Source organism: Amblyomma maculatum, chromosome 2 (assembly GCF_055883805.1).
Source record: "Amblyomma maculatum isolate TAMU_Amacu chromosome 2, ASM5588380v1, whole genome shotgun sequence".
Classification (NCBI taxonomy): domain Eukaryota; kingdom Metazoa; phylum Arthropoda; class Arachnida; order Ixodida; family Ixodidae; genus Amblyomma; species Amblyomma maculatum.
In genome coordinates, this window is record NC_139345.1 from 24,575,671 (window position 1) to 24,596,372 (window position 20,702).

General features: G+C 48.2%; 2 protein-coding genes across 8 annotated transcripts in view; one reads left to right on the forward strand and one right to left on the reverse strand.

The window, feature by feature from the left end:
• LOC146198156 (uncharacterized) overlaps window positions 1-20,702 on the reverse strand; it is a 251,384-nt gene that overhangs the window by 83,226 nt on the left and 147,456 nt on the right. The gene's annotated exons all lie outside the window — the stretch shown is intronic.
• Window positions 4,610-20,702, forward strand: part of LOC146198157 (uncharacterized) — a 76,443-nt gene continuing 60,350 nt past the window's right edge. Inside the window, exon 1 of the mRNA XM_084593495.1 lies at window positions 4,610-5,018. Within this exon, the coding sequence (XP_084449621.1) occupies window positions 4,918-5,018 (101 nt within the window). The 5' untranslated portion in view covers window positions 4,610-4,917. The remainder of the gene's footprint in view (window positions 5,019-20,702) is intronic.

A 20,702-nucleotide genomic window follows, 5' to 3' on the forward strand; every position in this document is an offset into this window, starting at 1 on the left:
TGGATCAGAATCGACCAGGGGGCTTTTTCGTGCACCGGCTCTAGTGAAATGCGGTCACCGCGGCCGGCTTTCGTGCCCGCAACTTTATGCTAAGCAATGGAGCGATAGGCCACCACCGTACGACCCCGTTATCATCGCGTCCGGGCAGTTACACTACGATTGGAGAATACCGGTTCTGATCACCTGCTCCGTGCCTGTAATTTGCGTTCCGACGCGTGCGAAGCCCTACTGAATACTTGATCATTTCGCGACGGTGCATCTGTGATCATATCGCATATGTGACGGCCTTCAACAACCCGCTCCGGCGCTATTACCGCGAGGGCTTCATGACTAGCGTATCTCTGCAGAGGCTTTCTCCAATCTTGCAATGCACATCCCTCTCCTGTGGCTTGACGTCGATCGATGCTTGGCTGTTATGAGCTGCGATTAAAAAGCTCGAGCTTATGATCGAATCACTAACAACGGCTTACCAAAGGACAGATAATGCTGCCTTTGAACAAGGACAATAATTTCCCCTCTAATATTTCACAGCCGCTTGGTGTCTTGAATAGGCGAAAGCGAAACTTTGACTGAACGTTAGCGTTCACTCAACAAGAGTATGCGCGTCGTATTCTACAAACGGTCTCGATCAACTTGTGTCTGCGAGAACAAGTTGATACGATGGCCACTGTATAAGACGCATGATGAACACAAAAATAAAGAATACCATAGTATGTTTTTTTTTTTTTCAACAAAAAGGTATTTGTCTCATATGTGTGCCTTGCGTTGTTGTCGCCCATTTTTATAGCAATTTTCTAACTAGTTTTCTCCGAGCTGATTACTTCGTAAAGTGAGAACAGGGTCTTCAGAAGTCCTAGAGAACACGCGATTACTTAAAGCAGTAAAATAGGAAATCATCACTTGGCGCCAGCTGAGTATTCTAACAAGGTAATGAGCTTATTTTTCTTGCAAGGAAAGGAACGGTTATGTCTACTTTCTACCCAGTCGTTTTATCGTTGTTAATCTGGCATCATCCCCTGTCTGCTGTCCCTGCACCGCGCAGAAAAATGGTTGGTTGTTTGGCTGTAATATCACTGAGCCGCAACATTATTTGGCCCTCCGAAGAAACAGTTGCGACACGGCCGGCTTGGCCGCCGAAAGTCTCCACCATCATTTTCCTGCGGATATTTGAGAATCAGTTCGCGTTTGCAGGACGGGTATATCAAAAAATTTCGCCGCTTTTAATGGCACTTTACACATCTAGGCATCATCTTTTCTGTCGGTGTCATAACACGTGTATAGGTCTCGTCTATACAATGTGACCTCCATTTTATTTTATACTATGCACTGAGCCCGGGCACATGCTTTGCCTTTTTCAAAGACACGCACCCATCGGGATGATTCTTTCCCGACCAAACCGAATCTGATACCTTGCCCGTGCCCGACTTTCAGCATACAGCTGGCAACTGAACCTGTACCTCTCCTTGAGCGTCATTATATGTGATGAGTTCAATTAATTTGACAGCGGCGAGTCCCTCCTTTCACAAAGCGGTCGAAGGGTGCCAGATTCTTTTGTTGTCTCGCTGTGAAGTTCTGCTTGGTTCGAATTCCGAAGCCGCATAAAACTGTCACGAAAAAATATCGTTGAAACGCCCTCTATAACGGTAACGGCGGCTAAGAGCTATTTGTAGACTTACTGTAGAACATAATTTCAAGTCAAGCAAAATAATCACGCGACAATGAATTCCGCCCCATCTGCAGGCTGCGACTGGCGACAACAAACGTAGTCTTGACAACGGTAATAAAGCCAGAGAAGTCTAATTGGTTCCTGTGAATAAAAAAAAAATTAGTTGTGGTTCAGTTCTGGTTAACCCTAGTTATATTGTGAAAGCAATGGCGGAAGCTTCTTTCGCCTGCTATATTATTCCCCTATCACGCCCTATCAGTGTACGGTGCTACATTATTGGGGACACCTAAGCTCATCCTTTAAGGGTATCACGCGAGAGCGTAAGCTACCAGCCCACATATAAAGTCACGCGCTTCAACCAAGCCGCATAGACGTACAGCCTTTATCAAAAGTTTACAGCCCAGAGGGTTTGCTTTTAAGCCGTATAATATGACTTCTGTAATAATCGTGGAAGTCTTAGCCATTGGAGAGGGTAGGATGAAAAATCTTGCTTTCAGCAAGTATGGAAACCTGGGAATGCATTACGAGTCACATAGTATCGCTCAGAAGTAGACCCCCTGGGCTGTAAACTTTTGATAAAGGCTGTACCTGTGTGTCGTAGGGGTCACGAGAATGCAAACGGTTCTGGCAGGCGATTCTGCTATCACCCTTTCATATGAAAGGAGCGACCCGAGTTGGCAGCTCCTGCCCGTGGCATAGGAGTACCGTGAATTCAAATGTCATGACAGGCTGATTTTTTTATGAGGATACCATAGCTACGCCTCTTCACGGTGTATAACTGCGGCCACCCGAGGTCTCGCTTTGGCTATCATAGTATTGCATTCGCAACAAAAGGACCGCTCCCTATCGCATTTCTTAGTAGTGAAACAGTGAATTGCAACATAGTGCGTCTCAAAAATTTCTGAATAAATAACCTCCGTATTACTTCCAATATGTGAATCCTATGATTTGTACATTACTTTCTGTGCATTTCTGAAGAGGCTATCCTACGATGCCGGGTATACATTTGGTGGGACGCTGCTGACTGCATATGTTCTGTTGTAGGATTCTAGGTGTGTCTCTGAATATAGATATCACATTATTGTCTCTGAAAACGTCCAGTTGGAAGATACCACTGTTGTCCCCAAATAGAACACAAAGTTTGTCACAAAATCAGAAGCAGAGATGCACACCTTTTCGAAGCTAGTATTTTTTGGGCTTTCCATTGTGTCATTTTTACGTATTCGTCTTTCCAAGTTTCTGATCTCAAAAATACATCAAGCGTGCGTAACGGTACATACTGCCGCCATTCATCAGTCATATGTTTTTGTTGCATCAGAGCTTTCTGTAACACCACAAAAAGCTTGTTTTTGAGCCTGTAATTTGAGTGGAATGGTCCAATGTTTAGGGGATCCATGCCAGGGTGGAGTAGATTTGCGGTAAAGAAGCAATTGCTCACCAACGTCCACCAAAGAGCTGTCATACAAAAAGGAAACTATAAGCTTCCTTAAGAACTTCATAGTTTAAAAAAAATTCGGCCTGATCTAACGACTGAACTCAGGACCACCGCATGTCGCTCTAATATTGAGGGAAATGAATTCCACAGGAAAATCAGTGTTGTCGTAACCATACAGATATTGCCTGAGGCCTCAACTCAGCAATATAGGCAACCTCCTGAAGGAGCACTTTGCCGTGTCACATTCATGCGGTGAAAGCAGCTTCCTTGTAGGGGTGCTTTTCGGCGATTAAACAGTTAGCCGCTTGTCAAGTTAGTTTTGTCAAAAGGTCTGTATTTATTGTTAGAGCGTAAGCTCTAATGATCGGGGTGCAACTTCGCATTTTACCTTGCTTGGTTCGGATGACCTTGACCCAATCCAGTGCAGGTGTCCACCGAGAAGAAGACAGGTACTACCTTCAGGTACCTTCAGGTACCTTCATTTCCTCCAGATCATAGTTTAAGAATTTAAAAAAATGCGTTGAAAGAATTTGTGTTGAAGAAATTCAGTCTTGAACGGAGGCTCCTTTCAGTCTTTTATTTTTGGAAGATTTTGTTAAGTGCGTCTAAACTCAGACCGCGCCAGATAAGGAGTACCGCTCCGCCTTATTGAGTCTAGATTTTATTTTCCTGTCACTGAAGGCAACCAGAATAGCCGACAATAACCGGCTGACTGGTCCCTGAGCGAGAACATCAGAGGCCAAGGCAAGGAAGGCATATACTACGTGCGTAAAAGGGTGATATGTGGCCGATCAGCGAAAGCAAAAGGTAAATTACGTGACTTCGGCTACTTAAGCTCCTATGAAGTCCCTATATAGACCAAGCTTTCTTTCTTTCTTTCTTTCTTTCTTTCTTTCTTTCTTTCTTTCTTTCTTTCTTTCTTTCTTTCTTTCTTTCTTTCTTTTGAAGTTCGGTAACGAGCCAGGGAAAGAATAAAATGTCAAATGATAGCAACGAATGGCGTGCATTCTCAGGGGCGTAATCACACTCGGCTGGGAGATGCGAACCAGGCGCCAGGAAATCGGAGGAAAGAATGGGCCGCGAAGGACCAGTGATCAAACAAGGCTAGTCCTAGAGGAGAGAGAAGCCCACACCAAGAATCACGCGCGGTTTGCGTCAAAAGCGGGCACTTCACAGAGACGCCTCCGAAGCCTGTACGATGCCACCCACCACACAACTGCCGGCTACGCTCGCTCCGTGCCACTGCGAGTGTATATAAGACCTGTCTTTATTTTCATTCTTGCTCTTAGGAGCAGAAAGAAGCGGTCGCTTGTACGCACTACCTCCGCAACCAGTTCTCCCCTCGGTCGCTCTGACCAATCAGGCGTCAGAGAGTGGAGTCATGTGACGCCCCGCTCTCCCTGTTTTGGAGCAAAGGTGAGAGGAAGCGCTCCTCACCGCGCGGCCGGAATCCTGCCGCGTGCGTTTTTGCTTTTGGTGCCCGCCGGTGGCTCCGGCATTCTTCGGCAAGTGGCCGCCGGTGAATGGTGGTGTTGTGTGGTGGTGCAGCGACGGCTGCCGGAGAAAGCGGTACTGCTGCTGCTGCCTCTGTGTTGTGCTTTACGCCGCCGCCCTGGATGTCCTGAGGTTTTGAAAAAAAAGTGCGAACAGGCTATACTATACCTTCGACGTCTCTCCAATGCAGTCATGATGAAGACGGTTAAACGACGGTGCTGGTTAGAATAGTGTTGGTCTGGCAGTCGTCGTGTAGTTCTTGGGCAATGCCAGTGTCAGCATCTGTTGTCGGGAGCATGGTGGTTGTGCATCACCTGCCAAGATGATGAAGTGGAGGGTGCAAGGCAAGACCGGCTGTGCCGCGAGGAAAAGCACTGCTGGTACTCGATCGGCCAAGCGAGTCGTTGCCTCAACCGCCGAAGAGTAAGTGCCTGATATGCGACAGTCTCTTCTATAGCAGCTCGTTCGTTTCCTCTCGCCTAGGATACGCAGATAGAGCTCTTGGGGGGCGTGCAATCCGCACAAACCAATTTTCTTTTCTCTTACCACAAGACAGGCGTGCTACGTTTGCGTGAGTTCAACCCAGATGCTTTCCTAAACTCAGAGCAGCCAAGCGTTCTCGCTGGCATTGCACACTACCAGAACATTGCTGCTCATCAAAAACAGTAGACTGAATGACCCCTGTTGAAACCAAAGGGTTAGATTAGGTTTGTGTTTACTTCTTCCCAATTTAATTTCCCGAGAACTTTCTTCTCTTATTCTTATGGGATTACTCATTTCATTCCTTCCCTTTAATATCAGGGACTTAAGTACTGAATAAAATAGCATATCCACTGTTAGACACGAAAAAATAACGCAATTTAATCGTAGGCTTTACATGCTATTATGTAATGAAGGCCTCACTGTTACGTAGGAGAGGTGGGACCTGACTACATAAACGTCGTAAACCATTCGTTATCGATCATTTTTATAATAGACGAAGTTAGAGCTGACACGCTACTCCTTCTCCAGTGATCGGCAGACGCACCTTTTACAGCCGCCTCCAATTCACAATAACTGCAACGCTGTAACAGGTGAGATCCTTGCTTGCAGCAGCCCCTCCGCCAGGATGGCCTTGCGCGCTGTGCAAAAGTTACGCGCTGCCGGCCGCCCTCCCTGAATGAGGAAGGCAATCACCCCCGAAAATTAAGCGCATTCAGGCGGTGTACGCTGTGCGAAGAAACCCCCACGCTCCCCGTTTCTTTTCAGGCGCGCGCCCCAGTCCTGTCAAGAGGAGCAGTGGGCGTTGCTCGCGTCGGCGGCGTGAGGGAGCAGCCGAGGAGGGGGTGTGCGCGCCATGCGGAGAAGACGCGCTCTCTCGCGCGGGTTTTCTCAGACCGATTCTCGAAGCATGCGCGTAGGAGAAGCGCCGTGAATACGGCGCTCCACGAGGGCGGCCAGCCTGAAACAAGAACGCATTCTCGACCTGCATGCAAATGTACGGGCCGCTCTTCTACGCTGGTAATAATTGGCGTTGCCCAGATTTAAATCGTGACCTGAGTCAGGCAAGATACCGAATGCTGCTCTAAAGCTGTCTAACCGTGTACGAACCAGTCCCATCAAAACTAAATGCATTCTAGTCTGGCTGAGCGTCCTGGTAGTAAAACGTTTTTTGAAACATTATCTATGCTACAGAACAAGTTAGGCATTGAAATTGCTGCTATATTACTCGTGGAAACAGACAAAACGAGACAGCAACAGAACGTTCTGTTCGTGCCTCGTTTTGTCTGTTCCCATAAATCGTATTCATGCAATACTGTACCAACAAGCCTCCTTCATCGTCTTGTCAACTGAGAGGTGGCACACGTGCATAGCAGGCCTGCTAAATTCCAGAACATCATGCATCATTCAGTTTTGATCTCACACAAAACTCTGTCCTGCCGCGCCACCTGTACAGTTAAGTAGCTCCGATATTTAAGGGAACACTGACTTTGTGCGTGCAGAAGAACGCAGTCCCTGTCTACCTTTCCATTATAGGGGAAAGTGTCTCTTAGGCTCTGATCATGCTGAAGAAAACTATTTCCAGCAAAACAAAAGGTGTGTTTCTTACTCATAGAGGTCAAACCATTTTTGAGCTAACTGGAGATAAGGGTTCCTTTTGTCAATGGATCGGTCTGTACGTGAACAGGCAGCAGTGCCAACGATGTGCTGGAATTGAACCATTGTTTTGGTTTCGCTTCAACTGTTTATAGTTTATACGCGTTTCTCGACGATGTCTGCCAGCCGATGGCTCTATTGTTGGCATGAAAACCAATAACGAAGGAAAGAGACGTGGTATTTGTAGAACTGGCTACCAGGTAATCCTCTACACGGACACAGTGAGGGACACCGTCGCTCTTCGCGACTGACCCGGGTCATCACAACATGGGTTCCCAGCTGCGAGCTCTGTACGTGTTCGCTTCCGCGCAATTCACTCCCCTTACGTTGTTTTCCTGGGAAAAACTACTTCTGCCTCTGGGCGGCTTAAACATGTGCTTCTGCCCAACCCAGTTCTGCGAAGTGTCTTACTTTTTTTTTTTTTTTTTTTTGCAAACGTGTACTCGACGAGGAAGAAAGAACAAAGAAATGGAAAAAGAGAGAAAGATTATGCAGGAAACAACGGCAAAGGCTGGAAAGGAAAGCAGAGGTGACCGTAACCTCGTTTTCTCGAACACTGGCCGCGATGGGCGAGGCAGCGTTGCCGCGTTGGCTCGAACGCGAACGACGCATTACCACCGTGCCTGCTCTTGTTCTCTGGCACCGAACAATTGACTCATCGCGTGTTCGACAGCCGAGAGAAGGCGGGAATTCCCTCCGCCCCTCTCCTCCTGGCTCCCAACCGGGCTGGTTTGTGTCTATGTAGTTTCTCTTCAGTCCACACCCGTCTGCGGGAGTCGGTGGTTGCCCGCAGGCACCAATAATTATTCGGCGGTCTTCACGGCGGCGCGATGATGTTTGGGCACGAGGAATTCTTTTCTGCGACTTCGCGGCGAACAGCTTCTTCACACGAGCAACGAGGCTGATGTTATCGGTCGAACTTGGGGGGCTTTCCTCCACGTCGAGAACAGCAGTTGGACGATTATCTTTCTGCAGTCATAAATACTGCATACCACATGGGTTATGAATGTGTTATGTAGAAACCTGTCAGTAGGGGGTCTCTGACACTGAAGAACACGAGCACGAGCGATGGTGTCCGGCACGTTGATGATATATATAGGTTCTGCATTAGAGGAGTAAGCCGAAAATTTGCAGGTTTTTTTTTCGGTCTCTATCATGGGTTCAGTTGAGTTCTTATTACACCAATAGTTCTCATTACAGGAGATGTGTTTTGTTTTCGCGATGTGGGGAGCCTGTCTTTTTGCGTAGTACCAGTCACGGCCATGTTTTCTATGTATTGCCTCTTGAAGTAATGTGTTATGCAGCGAAAAAAAGACATAAATATGAACGCTTCGTCATCACCTAGTAAGCACGAAATTATAAAAAAATCGCCTATGTCTTGCAACACACACGGATCGCTTGTTGCATATGGGCTCTTGAATAGGCAAGGTTTTCAGTCGCGCTCCTTCATATTTTCCTCTGCCCTCTTTCCTCCCTCATTGTCAAAATACACCGCGAGATGATAAAGCAAACGCGCACTAGTGGTCGAATGAAAGAACGCCACTGAGACCACTCGAGTCCAAACCAGGTGGGTCACTGAACCCTGAACCCGCCATTGTTATCATTCGCTCGCAAAAACCAACTGCGAATGACAGAATAGTAGAAAGTTGGGCAGGTTGGCTGGGATGCAGGACTGAAAAATTATGCAAATATACAAATTATGTATATTCGTACGCAAATAAACCCCAGAGCTCGTGGTTACAAAGGGGTAAAATTTCTTCTGATAGAAGGCAATCTCACCGAAGTTACAGAGTGTACAAAATGAAATAAAAGCTTTCCCGTTTGGAATGCTAGGGTGGTTCGAGTTTTCTTCGTAGTTTGAAAGCAAATGCATGTCATTTTACATAGGCTGTTTCTTGTGCTCCAGGTGGCCACAAAAAATATAACTTAATATGTATATTTAAGAGTTCTGCCGATCTGGAGCATAATCAGCCTGCTTTACGCTCTGTAGCGAAGTATCAAAACCTGGAAGACGACAACTGCACGACAACTCGCAGGGCAATACTAACACGACATCGTTAAAGATCCTGCAGTCGTCAGCATTGTTGACTTTTGAGTGAAAAATCACAGGCATGCCTCTGGAATCGATAAAGTTCTTGCCTACCTGCGTCTGAGAGGTGGTGATCGGCCGGTGACATGGCCTTGCGCTCACTGGTCGTCGGGTCACTTGACGTCACGAAACCACGTGACATGGTTGATTTGGCAGGCGCTACCAATTTGGGCTTCGCATTTGAGAACGGATGGTGAGATCGGAATGCAGCCTTCCAGTACCCTTGGATACCGAGTTAGACAGGCTGCCCACGCAGGCACGTTCGCACGGCATGATTAAAGCCGGGATTTATATCAATAAATCGTTCTTTTCCACATAATGTGTTATCTTACGATTATGTTAATAAGTATCTGCGAGATAATAGAGGCACAAGTTGAGAAAGCACCGATAAAGCGAGTATCAAAGTGCATGTACAGTCTTCGTCAAGATGATTTCGTCTCAGCCGCAAAATGGGGCCATGACGGCGTCATATTAAAAGCCAAAGTGCCTTTAAAAGGCTGGGAAATGGTTTTTTGTAAGAGCAAGAAACTGTCCCAGAGCATTTCACGGCCATTTGATCGTTAACGGTGATATGACGGCATTGTTTTGCGACTGAGACCGTTTTGCTTTAGGACTTTTGACCAAGACTGTACGTGAACGAGGATATTCAAGCGGATCCGGCAAAGTATAAAGCTGTCTAATCATGCCCATTAAAGGCAGAGTTCAAATGCCATTCTTCCTTTTTTTTTTTTCGGTGAGACATTTTGACGCGCAAGGCATTTTGCATATTTTTGGACTTTGTGTATGTATTGCAACGTTGCTCAAAACCTGGAAATAGAAGTGTTTCGTGTTCCAGAATTGTATTGTTGAGATATTTCTACGATATCTTGGAGGTGTCATCAGCAAGTGCGTCATAGATCTAAGACGTTTGGACCATTTTAAAATCTCCGGAAGATATTTTGTGTTTATTAGGACCTGGGAGCCGCTGGCAGTTTCAGACCGTGCGAACAGGTGGCCTGGGGAGCCCGTAAATCACCGTACTGCTGTCGTTCCCCGCGCAACTCTCCCCTATCCAATCCACCAATCACAGTATGATAAACCGTAACGCCCTCTCCACTCATGCCCACCTTCGTCTCCCACTCGCTCATCGTGTACCCTTTCCCATTATTCCTCTTCCTCGCGGGAGGTGTCCCTTTTTCTACTTTTTCACCTTCCAAATGAAGCTCCAGACAGACGGACGGACAGATTTTCCAACATCGTAGTTCCATCCCCACTTAGCAGACTCAACCGTCTGGAGTCTCTATGCTCGTCCATTGAAATCCCACCTCCTTTCTTAGGTGGCATGGGAGAATGCCCGCATCCGGCAAGGCGGCGCCACCGTAAGAGCACGGATGGGTCTCGGTTTACGACCTCCACTCGACCGTATCGCCAAGCATAAAATGAGCAGGTTGTAGCGGAAAGGTCCAGACGTTGACGTAAAGAGGTCTACAGCGAAAGTTTCATTTTTATCAACATAATTTAAAAGAGAGAATGGACACGATGGCCTACAACAGGCAGTTAACAGCGTGGCAACGCTAACGTCAGTGGATAGATACAAATGGCTCGTGTACATGTATTTAAGCAATATGATTCCTGCAAGAAAAACGTGCAGCTTTAAATTCAGCTGCTCGCTTCACCTCATCAGCAGCTATGCTGATTATTTTTTTATTTCCCTCCTAACGAAACTAAAAAAATTGGGCTTTTGACTCAACATTTTGGCCTTGCAGTCTGAGGCCCTCCGAAGAGCAAGCCGGCGATCGTAGAGCACGCGAGCGGAGGTTCTGGCCTGCCGTTTCTTTTTTTTTTATTATTTTTGATCGACTCGGTATGCTCAGTATATAAATACAGAAAAGCCACAAAATTCAGGGAGTCTGTTTTAACTGTTTTTGTGGTGGCACGGGAAAAATGAGGACCTAAACCGAAACCGACAGGCTTAGGACAGGGTGTTGCCTCTTTCTTAAGGAAAAATGAGTGCACGGCGGGTTCAGTTCAGAACTCATTTACTGCATATACGATGCCGAGTGTGAGACTATTGCTTAAATATCGCTAAGAGGCTTGTCATACTTCTTGAGAACCTCTTGAAGTGGAAGGTCAGTGCTGTTAAGTATTAGAGAAGAGAACTAGCTGGGGCAATTGGAATAGTATCGATAAAAAGGGACCACCTCAAAGAGAGAGCAGTGCGTTTGGCGAAGAAACAAAAAATTAACGGCTATAATTTCACCTGACTTTTTTTTTTTTTTTTTGTTCTCTAATACAACTCCAAGTTCAGGATTTATCGTTATTGGCTGATTGAGAGTAATTTACCTCGGTGGTTACTTTCGGAGTTTATTAGCATACACCGAAAACATCGAATTTTACTCACATCATGCAAGCGAGTTGAAGGCAGTGTTGGTCGCAGAGAACCGAACTGCGAGACCCTTCAGGTTCAGGTTAAGAGCTCCGAGAATTTTATTGACTTATCGATGCTGGCATAGCTTGAGTGTCCCTTCAGAGTGTCATAAAGAACAGTACTTAAAATTGCCCGGCTCTTGGCAAGCCTTGGAAGAAAAGCTTCTTCTTTGGAGGACACGCGACATATCTGAAACGAGCGCTGAAACGTACGTGTGCGGCAATCCTCACGGTGGATAATTTTGCTCTAGCGTCCGGCAAGCGGGAGGTCCGTACCGTGTTCACTGCATGCACGCTCGAGTTTGCCAAAGCGGCAGGTAGCAAAGTTGGCGCACCGCCGATCCGTAGGACCGATCGAGGACGCTCTGCTTAGCTATAGGGTCGCGCAACTGCCGGCAGCACGTCGTCGTCCAGCGTGGCCCCGAGAAGAAGCAACCGCGGCAGACAAGCTTGAGTAGCTCTTCTTTCCCTCTCTCTTCCCCTCGTGGATTGCGCGTGTGCGATGGATCCGGCTGACAACAACGATCCCTTCTCTCCACTCAGAGGAGCCGGCAGATCGCCATCGGTAATCACCGCCGTGGAGCACCTTCCGCGCACGTATTCAGGCCGCCCGCGCGTGTCTATGTGCTGCTTCGACTGGCCGCCGGCTGCTGCAGCATATTGCTTTTTTACACCGCGCGAACATCCGGGTTTATACCGGTCTCGTTTGTCCCATTCTGTGAACACGTTCGTCGATACCCTCCGTTCGCGATCGGGGACTGCGGATAAGATGGCACCGACTGCTATAAACACGGTTCGCCTTCGGGCGTATCCTTTAAGTCAAGCTCAGCAGAAGGCTCGCCGAATGGCTGACATGTAAAAAAAAAAGACATTAATGAAGGCTGCTTGATGAACGAATATGTACAAACACATATCGGGCTAGATGATTGTCCATATGGTATGAAAACAGCCCGAAGCTACAACGGACGAAGAAAGGGAAGACGAAGCTCATGCACCGCCTTGTCGGTTGTGGTTTTGAGCTGTTTTGCAAACCAGGTGTAAGAAAAAATGCGTTTGCGAGCTCTGCGTCCCTCTGCGCCCGTTGCATCGAGGTCGGGGCTCGCCTCGGCACTGCGTGCCGTTGTAAATGAGTGGCGCTCTTCAACCAAGCGTCACACGAAGAGCGATGTCACCGAAGAGCAAAACATGCAGCCTGGTTACTTTTGGCAAAGACAGTACGTGCCATTCGGACATTTCTTTCGGTAAATCATCTTACCTTATAACATCTGCAAGCGCTTACAATGACGGCGTCGCAGCAGAGCAGTACGTCTTTTGTTGCAGGGAAATCAACGCTGTCGCATCTTCGTGTTCACGAGATGACCTCCTCACCAATGAGAATATATGAACGCCCAAATTTCCGACTGGTCTATATAGTTATGTGCAATCTGTAGTCTGACATCCAAGCTGACCTGAGCCATGTGGAGAAGTACGTGAAAGGACCTTCTGTGAAAGGGTTCGAGAGGAAAGGGGGAATAAAACAGCTATCGGCATCATTTTCTGTTAGGAGGAGAAGAAAGCTAACGAGCGTTTCTTTCCTTTCTTATCACCCGAAGTGTGCTAGAGACGACTTTATATTATGCAATGTGATACAGAAACAGATCATACAGGATAGAGGACCGGTATGAATTAGGACGAAGTTCCACTTGCTAAGTAAACAGTCGAACAGTCTATAACATTATCGGGGAGGGGGGGGGGGGGGGAAGGTGGCAATTATAATCTGTCTTTTTTTTTTATTGTCCTTTTTTCGTATGCGCAACTTTGTTAAAAAGTAAAAAAAAAAAAATGTTTATTGCGGTTGGCTGCTAAGCCTTGCTGCGCAGGCTTCCGCATCCGCATCTCACATATGCGGCATGTTGTGAGGGCCCAATGCGTATATGCTGCAATCACAAAACCAGGCGGCGCCCCTGTAAGCGAATCTCCAAGTCAATGAAATCGGCGGCGCGCGTAATCGCCTGCCGAAAAGGAGCCGTTACACGATGCGCGCAGCGCGCTCACTTGGTTCCGCACGAAACTTGCGTGGTGCCTTCAAACAGGTGCCGTAGACATCCTCTTATTAGGCGAACCCCAGTTTAACAAGTGAAGCGATGTCTACCTCCACTGTTCTCGTAGAGGGGCTCGTTTTTTGATCATCTTATGAATAGATGGATGCCTGTTCACTTGCAACATTACTGAAGCAGCGCTAAGGCCTAAGCTGTCAAGATTTGAATATGGAGAGATGCCCACGATTAGGTGCAGAATACCCCTTTCCAGCCCCTTCAGAAAAAAAAAAACACGTGAATAAAAAAATTCGCAGGCTCTTATTATGAGCTTTTCGACGTCAGATTTATCGCGACTCCGGGTGCCTTGGCGCCGTGGTGTGATATGCTCACCATCACAAAGCTTGACTCTGTTCGCCAACATTAGTTACTGTCATAGAGTATTTTTTTCTCTCCCACTTTCTCTCAGTCTTCGTTCCGCCGTATATGTTTCACTGCGTTGGGTTTTCGAGCACGGGGCAATCTTCAACGCAATCGCTTACGTTCACAGCGATCTCGTGCTTCATGTGAAAGCACCAGCTTTGTACGGTCCTTCTCTATGGGTGCTCTTATCCCTCTGAGGTATACGCCGCTTAGTATTGGCTTTATAACAACGACTAGAGGACAAAGTGCGCCTTCGAAGAGCTTGCTACAGAAGGCGGTCAGCGTATGTCAAGCGGCTGCTATGATTCCGCGCACCTTCAGGTGCACGCAAGCAACCTGCGGTTGCTCCCCATATATCCTACGGTGCATAAACGCACTCTAAAGCGCAACTAGTCGGCGCCGAACCGACGACGCGAGCTCTGCACAGCTCCCCTTATATGCGCGTTCATGCGGTAAGCCGGTCCCATACGAAAGCAGCACCGATGAAAACGGCGCCGCGCACGCGCGAGGTAGAAGGGGGGGGGGGGGGGGGGGGGGGGGGTTCAAAGTGCGAGGTCCCTGAAAATGTAGCAGCGTGGCTTGGCTCGGGGCAACGCATTCCTTCTTTAGATGGACCCCTTGCCCTTGAGATATCTCAGACGGAGCGCCATCACGCGCCTTCATCACAGATTGTGTAAGACTAGAACTGGTGCCTGCAGAGCCAACCAGGCTAGATGAAAGAGTATATTTGCGGAGAAGTCAGCAGCACAGCTGTCTTAATCAGAGTAACGACGCTCTGATCCACACTGTCTTCTGGGAACTTGCACGCAAGGCAAGCATTGGCAGTCGCATGTATTCTCCAGTTACCGGTGGCGTCGCACTTTGATATGGTCCAGTCACAATTTTGATACCAGATCATGCGTGTGTGACCTTGGTGATTATCGCGTTATAACCACAACGCCGCAGCCGGTTTTCCTGCGATACTGGACCCTTACGATATAGCGTAAAAGTTACCGTGCTCACAGAAATAAAAATTAAAAAATACATGTAATCCGTTTTGTTTACTTTTACCTATTACTGGGTGGAGTTGTCCTCAGAGGTCCTTTAAATAGCGGTCATGCCATGCACTCCACTGCACCTCACAAGAGGTCTCGCAAGGCGGACAGAGCGGGGGTGAAAAAATGCCGGTCGAAATATGCACCGCAGTCGACTGGAAGTCGACAACAAATAGTAGGACATCTTCCAAAGTGCGGTGCCACATACCGGCAAAGAAAAGCTCAGATGCGAATGGGTACTGTGGTGGGGAGCGAGACGTCTTCTTATTCATCTTGTTGTGGCACTACGGGGATGAGGACAGAAGCGGAAAGACTACACCTGTTTTGTTTCTCTCCGCTTTTGTCCTCGTCCCTGTGGTGCCACAACAAGATGAATCCATACCAACTTGCCCAGTTTTCTACCATTTTGCAATTCGTTTCTTGTACAACGGGCTCTTTTCAATGTGTAAACAGTATTTCTTCCAATCCGGCTCTTTTAAGAGCACCTGTTCTGTCTCTGTACGCTTTTGTCATCGTCCCTGTGGCGCCACAAGATGAATCCATACCAACTTGCCCAGTTTTCTACCATCTTGCAATTCATTTCTTGTGCAACGGGCCCTTTTCAATGTGTAAACAGTGTTCTTCCGACCGGCTCTTTTAAGAGCACCTGTTCTATCTCTCTCCGCTTTTTGTCTTTGTCCCTGTGGTGCCACAACAAGATGAATCCATACCAACTTGCCCAGTTTTCTACCATCTTGCAATTCATTTCTTGTGCAACGGGCCCTTTTCAATGTGTAAACAGTGTTCTTCCAACCGGCTCTTTTAAGAGCACCTGTTCTATCTCTCTCCGCTTTTGTCCTTGTCCCTGTGGTGCCACAACAAGATGAATCCATACCAACTTGCCCAGTTTTCTACCCTCTTGCAATTCATTTCTTGTGCAACGGGCCCTTTTCAATGTGTAAACAGTGTTCTTCCAACCGGCTCTTTTAAGAGCACCTGTTCTATCTCTCTCCGCTTTTTGTCTTTGTCCCTGTGGTGCCACAACAAGATGAATCCATACCAACTTGCCCAGTTTTCTACCCTCTTGCAATTCATTTCTTGTGCAACGGGCCCTTTTCAATGTGTAAACAGTGTTCTTCCAACCGGCTCTTTTAAGAGCACCTGTTCTATCTCTCTCCGCTTTTTGTCTTTGTCCCTGTGGTGCCACAACAAGATGAATCCATACCAACTTGCCCAGTTTTCTACCCTCTTGCAATTCATTTCTTGTGAAACGGGCTCTTTTCAATGTGTAAACAGTATTTCTTCCAATCCGGCTCTTTTAAAGAGCACCTGTTCTGTCTCTCTCCGTTTCTGTCCTCGTCCCTGTGATGAATCCATACCAACTTGCCCTGTTTTCCACCCTCTTGCACGTCTTCTTATTCATAAAAGATTTATAGCTTGCGATGTCAGGTGTTCGGTGTATGGTGCCGTGCATTGTGCTACTTACGTACACCTGAGGCTTAAAAGGTCTTGCGTAACAATGAACGCAGAGGGCGCGAACACGGTTCAAGTTTGAGACACGGTCGCTTAGACTCACCATCAACTCTAAGTACAAATCATTGGAGTCTGGAGATTAGCTCTTGTCTTTCCTTGCCGCGCGATATTTTGCGGTTTTTCTCTTTTTGTCAAGCGTCAACAGAGGATGGCTACGCGAGTTTTTTGGAAGAATAACTTCCTTGACATGCATATTTCGTCTCTGTTGGAAAGCATCGAGTGTTCGTGTCTCGTTGTTGCTCATGTTCTCGCGTCATTTGTGGTCAGTGTTGAGCCAGATCCTGAGGCTTCAATGTCCCACCCGTTAGCCCGGTTGCAACTGTCATTGAGGAACCAACGGAGTCAGGCTGACTGAAAATGAGCGGCGGCTGCCTCGGATATGTCTGTTCTAAAAGGGAGTTTATATGGCTCTCACACCATCCGTATACATTTCTGCGGGTTCGTCGCATGCGTAAACATCCGCCGATCACACCGTGAGAACCTTATCGCCGTCGCGGAAATAAGAGGCTATAAAATATGTATAAAATATGTGGGTATAAAATTTAAGCGCTTTGGAGTAGCCTCCCTTCCGAACGTAAACAATTCCGGAGCCAGGCCAGACGCCGCGCACGTCGTATGTCTCGGCGCCGCCAGTATCTGCGCTCTGGGTTTTGCTCGTCATACATTTGCATCCTTTGCGCTCGGTGACAAGGGCTTTTGGTAAGACGCGACGGCTACATTTTTTTTTTTTTTTAGTTTCCTGCGACCACCACTTCTCATCACGGAAACAATATTCGCTAGCTTGACACACACTGCTCCTCGCCAAGCGCGCTGACAGGCGTTGGCCGCTTGCGTGCCGACGGCCCTGCTGTCGTCGAGCACGGCAGAATACGAACGCGCCGGCGTACGCTCTCTTTAATGGCAGCGCGTTCTCAAGCATATCCGTGTCGTTAAGCTGCTTGACTTGAGCTCGACGGGCGGAACGATTTGGTTACTTTAGAGCGCCTCGATGGGCAACGCTTCGTGCATACTCGGTCACGCGCTTGCCTGTCTGAGAGGATAGCACCTGTGATTTGTATGTCACCACCTCACTGCTGTAATTAAATTTCTTCACCAGCCATCGGTCTATCGTCTCGTGGAAAGGGCGTGCGGCACTATCATTGAAAGAGTCCTGTGAGGTTGGTGGTGTATATATGTGGACTTTAAAAGCATTATACCAGGCGAAACAGAAGAACAGAAGTAGACGAAACGCATACGCGGAGCTTCTAGTGCATCCTTTGTGATGCGCACAGCAAACCTCTCTGCATGGGGCGAGATGAATAAAGCGTATACAATATGTGTGTGTGTGTGTGTGTGTGTGTGTGTGTGTGTGTGTGTGTGTGTGTGTGTGTGTGTGTGTGTGTGTGTGTGTGTGTGTGTGTGTGTGTGTGTGTGTGTGTGTGTGTGTGTGTGTGTGTGTGTGTGTGTGTGTGTGTGTGTGTGTGTGTGTGTGTGTGTGTGTGTGTGTGTGTGTGTGTGTGTGTGTGTGTGTGTGTGTGTGTGTGTGTGTGTGTGTGTGTGTGTGTGTGTGTGTGTGTGTGTGTGTGTGTGTGTGTGTGTGTGTGTGTGTGTGTGTGTGTGTGCGTGCGTGCGTGCGTGCGTGCGTGCGTGCGTGCGTGCGTGCGTGCGTGCGTGCGTGCGTGCGTGCGTGCGTGCGTGCGTGCGTGCGTGCGTGCGTGCGTGCGTGCGTGCGACCTGGCGTCTGGTTTTAAATTAACTTTGCAGCGACTCGCTCTTACGAAGGGTTTCATAAGACCCACAATACGTCGCAAAGCTTTTGAGATTCTGAATACTTTGTTAAATTTGAATATTTAGCGAACCAAATGTCTTAATCGAGAAGTCTTTGTGTTCTTGCGCTGCCATATTGATGATTGCCGCAAGCTTGCTCTAGCTTTCCTGCTTGCTGGAATTATTTCTGGCTCTGCAAACGGCGTTATGCACAGCTTTAATGTATAAGGAACCACTACTGTGCGGGGTGTAGTGCGTGTGGAATCTCAATATATTAAATTTCGCCCTTTAACAGCCAACAGGAGCGTAACTGAGCAAAGCAGTTAATTATTACATATATTGAGGCACATATCAAGACTCTGTACTACACCAAAAAATGGAGACGATGTTGGGGCTATTTCTCCGCACTCTCCCTGCTGGTCGACGTCTCCCTGGCCTAGGTTCTCGCACTATAGGCTTCTGTTGCACTTTGACCCGCCACGTGCGCACTAGCTGCTCGGAGGTGGGCCCGCTGCCGACACCCGCGAGATTTACGGGCGTGTGGCGGCGTGGCAGGGTTTCCGGTGATTCCTCTTCGAGTATCGCGGTGGCGGCTTTTGTGCGCAAACAAGCCGCGGGCGAGAAAATGTGCACTGGTCCACTCGGCACGCGCAGCCGGAAGCCATCACCGGGCGATGGTGAGCATATGCTAGACCATGAAGACTTTCTCGACGTGCGTGAATTCGCTCGTAAATCGGCACCTGTTCGCCATCCTGAATTCCTAAGCAAAAGACGCCTCATTGCAGAAAAATGGAATTAGGTAGTTGTGATAGTCAGGGCCTCTGAGCCATATTAATTTAATTGTTGCCTGATTGTTTTACTGAATGTCGTCTCCATTGCCGGGCATTTCGCAGCAATTTTTACGCTGAAGCCGAGAAAGAAGCGGCCTACTCCACTGTAACGGAAATTTTGCCTTTTTTTCTTTATATACTTCGACAATGATACCCTACATAGGCAGCTGCGTTTCCTATCATTGCAAAAAAAAAAAAAAAAGAGGAAAGTAACCATTCGTCAGCGTCTTGCGGTGAAGCCTTTCTCGCGCTTTATTTGTTTGTGAATTAAGGGTAATAGAAATGCACTGGCGTGACAAGAAACGCCCCGCGATATCTGTGTGAGTGAATGCGGTATCCTAAAAACGGCGGTATGAATATCTGGAACTGCATGACAGCAACATACGCATCACCTGCTAGCCGCGCGAACATAGAAACAAGAGGGCAAGATGATTGGAGAGCAAGTTGTTCTCGCCTCGACGCTGAAGGCCCCGACTTCACTGGCGTGGCCAACAACTGCCGTGGTGGCATATGGGCCGTGGTGATGATGGCCCCATCGAAACCACGGCCTTCCAAGGCGAGGACCTTGAGCGCTAGTGAGAATCGTCTGCAGAGGCATGCAAACCCCCTGGAATCATCCGGTCGGCCTCGGCGGACAACGCTGGACTGCTAACGGGATCTGCCGGCGGTTCCAAGCGCTTGCTCTGTAATAAACCCGCCCCCCTTCTCTCCGGGAGAGCATCGATTGTTTGCCTATGAGAGTGCTTGTTTTCCCACGACCTCGTTGGACCGCGCCAGGACTGGTCCTGTCATGGCTCTGCTGGATGGAGAGGGGGCAGATCGAGTACCGACCTCCTGCTCGCGCACTTGATCCTAGAGAGTTATACAGTGTCTGTGGCGCTTAGAGTGAATGCGAAGGCTTCCGGAAGAACAGGCTGCACTAGTTCGCGCAACAAAAAGGTTAACAGTTGCCTTAGACATTTCCTTCTCTCTTATGAGCTCTTTTTGCATTCATGGCAGACCAAAACTAGTCGACTTGGACACTGCGGGAGCGAAAAACCACGAGCAGTTCTTTCGGGTAACTCCAGTACACGCAAGCCTCGCCGTTGTATCTAGCATGCCCTTTCACGAGTTCCAGGACTCGTACTGCTGTGGCAATTGAAGTTCGTGTCGCTCGCTCCTCGATTTATCTGCCCGATTTTTGGCGTCGTTGCTCATGTGAATTTACTCACTATGCGTTTTCGTTCCAAGGAGAAAATGTGACCGACCGCGCTACCCGAGGCTGAATATGCATTAGTTCTTCGACTATATAACTTAGCTGAGGGCATACACTACCACCTATGCGATAATGCAAATCTTTATTTTGCTAGGTTTGCCATGTTGCAAGAGGTTACGTCATTACGGGCTTGCTACAAGCAATCAGGACACTTAGAGAGAAGCCTAGCACATGGTTACTTGGCTTCTTTTTTTTCTGTCGTCGTAAGCTATAAGGAACGTTGGGACATCCTCATGGCAGCACAACCGAAGTCACGGCAGGCGTGAGTTCGGATCCCGTCACGGATACGAGGTTTAGCACGTCGTGTCTGTATGGGCGGCTTGGCGCGCGCATCGACGACTCGACAGGGCGGAACAGCGTCCGTGAGCGGCGCCCCCGCGCTCGCCGGCTCATTGTTTCCGTGGGCGCAGCGTTCCACCGTCTGCCAGGCTATGCCCCCTGAAGGCGGCTGCATGGCCGATGCTCGCCCTCAGCCAGGTGGCTCGAAAATGAAGCGCCACTCACGAACACCCACGAGTGGGAGAACTAATGACCGCGGCTCGTCGCCCTACTACGCTCGTAACAACGTTTGGCGAAGTTGGCGGACCATACTTCTGGCAACGTAGGAAGCTTAAAAGGGAACCCTCGTACATCTTGTTGCGTCTGCAAAGTGATTCAGCAG